This window comes from Sorex fumeus, unplaced genomic scaffold, assembly GCF_029834395.1.
Source record: "Sorex fumeus unplaced genomic scaffold, SorFum_2.1 ptg000041l, whole genome shotgun sequence".
Taxonomy (NCBI): Eukaryota; Metazoa; Chordata; class Mammalia; order Eulipotyphla; family Soricidae; genus Sorex; species Sorex fumeus.
The window spans coordinates 10703462-10707628 of NW_026606098.1; the positions used below are offsets into that span (position 1 = coordinate 10703462).

The 4167-nt window shown below is 54.6% G+C and overlaps 1 protein-coding gene across 1 annotated transcript; it reads right to left on the reverse strand.

Annotated features, from left to right (window-relative positions):
* Positions 1 to 313: 313 nt before the first annotated feature.
* On the reverse strand, positions 314 to 1298 carry LOC130028879 (olfactory receptor 7A17-like). Its single transcript, XM_056119717.1, has one exon. The coding sequence runs from the start codon at positions 1250 to 1252 to the stop codon at positions 314 to 316; it is 939 nt and encodes a 312-aa protein (XP_055975692.1). The 5' UTR covers positions 1253 to 1298.
* Positions 1299 to 4167: the final 2869 nt, after the last annotated feature.

Sequence of the window (4167 nt, forward strand, 5' to 3'; positions counted from 1 at the left end):
CCGCACACACCATTGCCTGCCTCCCCGTCCCCCGGATAAATAAGTTGCACCAAGAACTTGCACACAGCTGCCACCATTACTCAGACGCGCTTGTTTCCCCCTCCAGGCTCACAGGGGGCTGGACCCTTGACATAAAGTTCGGGCCCTTTGCCTTAGCAGAGAGAAAACCTTCAGGTATGCTGCTGCCTCAAGTGTGCCCTGGGGGTCAGGAATTGGGGGTTAGGAGTTGCTCCCCGGGAAGGAAAACACTTCTGGGTCACGCATCCATCCACCACCTTCCCCCCATGCCCTGCAATCATCCCACCCATTCCAATCACTGGGCACCAGCCCTTCTGCAGAAGAGTTTCCGCAGGGCCCCCTTAATGTCCCTGTTCCTCAGGCTGTAGATGAAGGGGTTCAGCATGGGGGTGACCACCGTGTACATCACCGAGGCCACCGACCCCTTTCTGGAAGGGTGGGCCGTCCCAGATGTGAGGTAGACGCCCAGGCCAGCACCATAGAACAGGGAGATGATGGCCAGGTGGGAGCTACAGGTGGAGAAGGCCTTGTACTTGCCCTGGGCCGAGGCGATGCCCAGGATGGAGGAGATGATTTTCGTGTAAGAGTAGAGGATGCCAATCAGGGGGATGACGCCCATGAGGCCCGTGATGAAGTACTGCACAATGTCATTGATGAAGGTGTCGTTACAGGCCAACTTGAGGAGCTGGGCAAGCTCACAGAAGAAGTGCGGGATTTCCACGTCTCTGCAGAAAGACAGCCTGAGCGCCAGCAGGCTCTGGAACACAAAGTAGGCCAGGCAGAATAACCAGGAGGCCAGCAGTAGCAGGCCACAGAGCCGGGGGTTCATGATGACCGTGTAGTGCAGGGGGTGGCAGATGGCCACGAAGCGGTCATAGGCCATGATGGTCAGCAACAGGTCATCCAGGCCCGCAAAGATCATGAAGAAGAACATCTGCGCCAGGCAGCCCTCGTAGCTGATGGTCCTGTCGTGCGTCTGCAGGTTGGCCAGCATCTTGGGGACGGTGGTGGAGGTGAAGCAGATGTCGGTGAGGGACAGGTTGGAGAGGAAGAAGTACATGGGCGTGTGCAGGTGGGGGTCCGAGAGGATGGCCGCGATGATGAGCAGGTTGCCCGTGATGCAGACCACGTACATGTAGAGGAAGAGGCCGAACAGCAGAGGCTGCAGGTCCGAGTCTTCGGAAAGTCCCAGAAGGATGAATTTTACAGTGCCCGTGTGGTTCTCGGCTTCCATAGGACTGGTAGGAGGCAAGAATCAGGCAGGATGATGACGTGACGGAAGTACGCAATTTCTCCCCACAGCCCCTAAAGCCTTGTATTTATCTAAGGGTTTATATTTTCTTTGCAGAATTTTTTGTTTTAATCTCTCTTCAGTAACCCTCTCTCTCTCCCCACAACTGCTACCGTTCCTGCATCTGAAAGACCCCGTCCTCCAAGGCCAGATGGCACGATGGAGAGGGTTTTTGCCTTGTGCATGGATGAGCTGGGTTCAATCCCTGGCACCCCAGAGGGTCCCCTGAGCCCCGCCAAGAGGGATCCCTGAGCACAGAGCCAAAAGTCAGCCCTGAGCACTGCCAGGTGCGGCCAAATAATTGACTTCATAGCTGGTCTCCCAGAGGCCCCTGGGGATGTGTAGGCATCCGCTTCTGGGACATTCAGAACCCAACGACACTTCCATGCCCTCCATCGCTTTGCAGAATCTTGAAGCGATTTTCTGGCTCCAGTGACTTACTCAGAAAAATATTGTCTGAAGATTTCATAGGTGAGAAGTTGAGAGATGAAACCAAAGGGAAGTAACCGCAGAAATAAGTCAGGGTTCTCGGGCCAAAAAGAAACAATGGGAGGGGCCAGAGGGGTAGTCTGGTAGGGAGGGCGTTGGCTTTGCATGCATCCGACCCGGGTTCAATTCCCAGCATCATATAGGGTCCTCCGAGCACCACCAGGAGTAACCCCTGAGCATCGCTGGGTGCGACCCAAAAAGACAAACCCACAAAAAAACAAAAACCAGGAGGGGGTGCTGGAGTGATAGTACAGCAGGGAGGGCACTTGCCTCACCCAGCTTTGTTCCCTAGCACTCCATGGAGTCCCTGAAGCCCACCAGGAGTGACCCCCGAGTGGGTTTGTGACCCTGAACATCGCTGGGGGTGGCCCCCAAACCAAAAGGGAGTAAGAAAGCGGGATAGGGTGTGTGTGTGTGTGTGTGTGTGTGAGTGACTGTATGTGTGAGTGTGTGTGTGAGTGTGTGAATGTGTGTGTGCATTTCTTTTCTTTTTTTTATTGGTTTGGGGGGACATATCTGAAATGAAAGAACAGGATGTGTGTGTGTGTGTGTGAGTGTGTGCAGACATTTTATTATTTTGGTTTGGGGGTCATATCCAGTGGCTCTTGGGGGACTGTGCAGTGCTGGAAACTGAACCCAGAACGTCCCCCGTTACCCCCACCAGCAGAAAGAAATCAATTCTACGGGCTGGCATCACCCTCACCCTGAGACAGACACAGCTGAAGAGAAGCAGGTGGTCTGTGGGGGACTCAGGGGACCCGACAGGCTCTTGCAGGTTGAGCCCAAAGATCTGAGATTCAGGGAGCCCAGGGGTGTCACTCCACTCTAGCAGATGGAGAAGAAACCCATTTCCTGACCCACAGCGCGACTCTCTCCTGCTCAGCCTTTGGGTCTATTTGAGTCATCTGCTGATTAGACAAGACCCACCTAAACTGGGGGAGCCATGCCCGCTAATTCAGTTTCCCATGGGAATCTCACCCACATATGTTCATCTCACACTGGGGGGCCACACCTGATTGTGCTCAGTGCTTTACTCCTGCCTCTGTGCTCAGGGATCACTCCTGGCTTACTCGGGCAGGCTTGTTCCCCTCTCCAGGCTCACAGGGGCCTGCACCCTTGGGTCGTTTGCCTCAGCAGAGAGAAAACCTTCAGGCACGCTGCTACCTCAAGTGTGCCCCTGGGTGTCAGGAATTGGGGGTTAGGAATTGGTTCCCCAGAAAAAAAAATGAGCACATCCGGTTCACGCATCTACCACCTTCCCCCATGCCCTGTAATTATCCCATCTGTCCCGATCACTGGGCACCAGCCCTTCTGCAGAAGAGTCTCTGCAGGGCCCTCTTCATGTCCCAGTTCCTCAGGCTGTAGAGGGAGGGGTTCAGCATGGGGGTGACCACCGTGTACATCACCGAGGCCACCGACCGCTTTCTGGAAGGGTGGGCCATCCCAGACGTGAGGTAGACGCCCAGGCCAGCACCATAGAATAGAGAGATGGTGGACAGGAGCCCTCTCTGCTCTCCCATCTCTCCCCCATCCCCAAGACATTCTTCTCATTCAGCGCTGATCATCTGCAAGGGCCCATATGCACAGTGCTAACCAACGCCTCCAGCAAGGAGCGTGGACTGAAGGATGTCCAGACCCCCGCTAAAACACAGAGATGTCACAATGGGTGGGACAGCAAATTCCTTGTTTTGTTCAGACATCAGTGAATTAGGAACAAAGTGGGGGTAGATCAGGAGCATTTTACCCTAACAGGGACATCCTGGGGCAACTTCTCAAAGCTCTGAATTTAAGTTTCCTGAGCTGACTCATGGCTCTGCACTCAGGAATTACTCAGAGGATCACAGGTGGAGCCAGGGATCAAACCCTGGTTGGTCATATTCAAGGCAAGCACCCTCCCCACTGTCCCATCACTCCAGCCCCCTCAGACTTTCTTTTCTCTGAGACAGACTGAGTTCCAGCCCAGTACAGATGGAGATAGGATTTTATTCCCTCACCTGAGTGGGCTGGAGCGATAGCACAGCAGGTAGGGCGTCTGCCTTGCACGGAGCCAACATGGCCGACCCAAGTTCGATTCCTCCGCCCCTCTCGGAGAGCCCGGCAAGCTACCGAGAGTATTCGATATGCCAGACACAGTAACAACAAAGTCTCCAATGGAGACGTTACAGGGCCCGCTCGAGCAAATTGATGATCAACGGGAGGGCCTTTACTTACTTTACACCTGAGTCCAATAAAGATGATCCCCAGATGTTTGGAAGTGGGGACCAGCTCCTGCACCCCCAAAGTGAGGACAGCCGGAGTCTCAGGCACAGTGTGGGGCTGTCAGGATGCCCGTATCACAAGAGCCTCCTCCCAACAATCCATCTGATGGT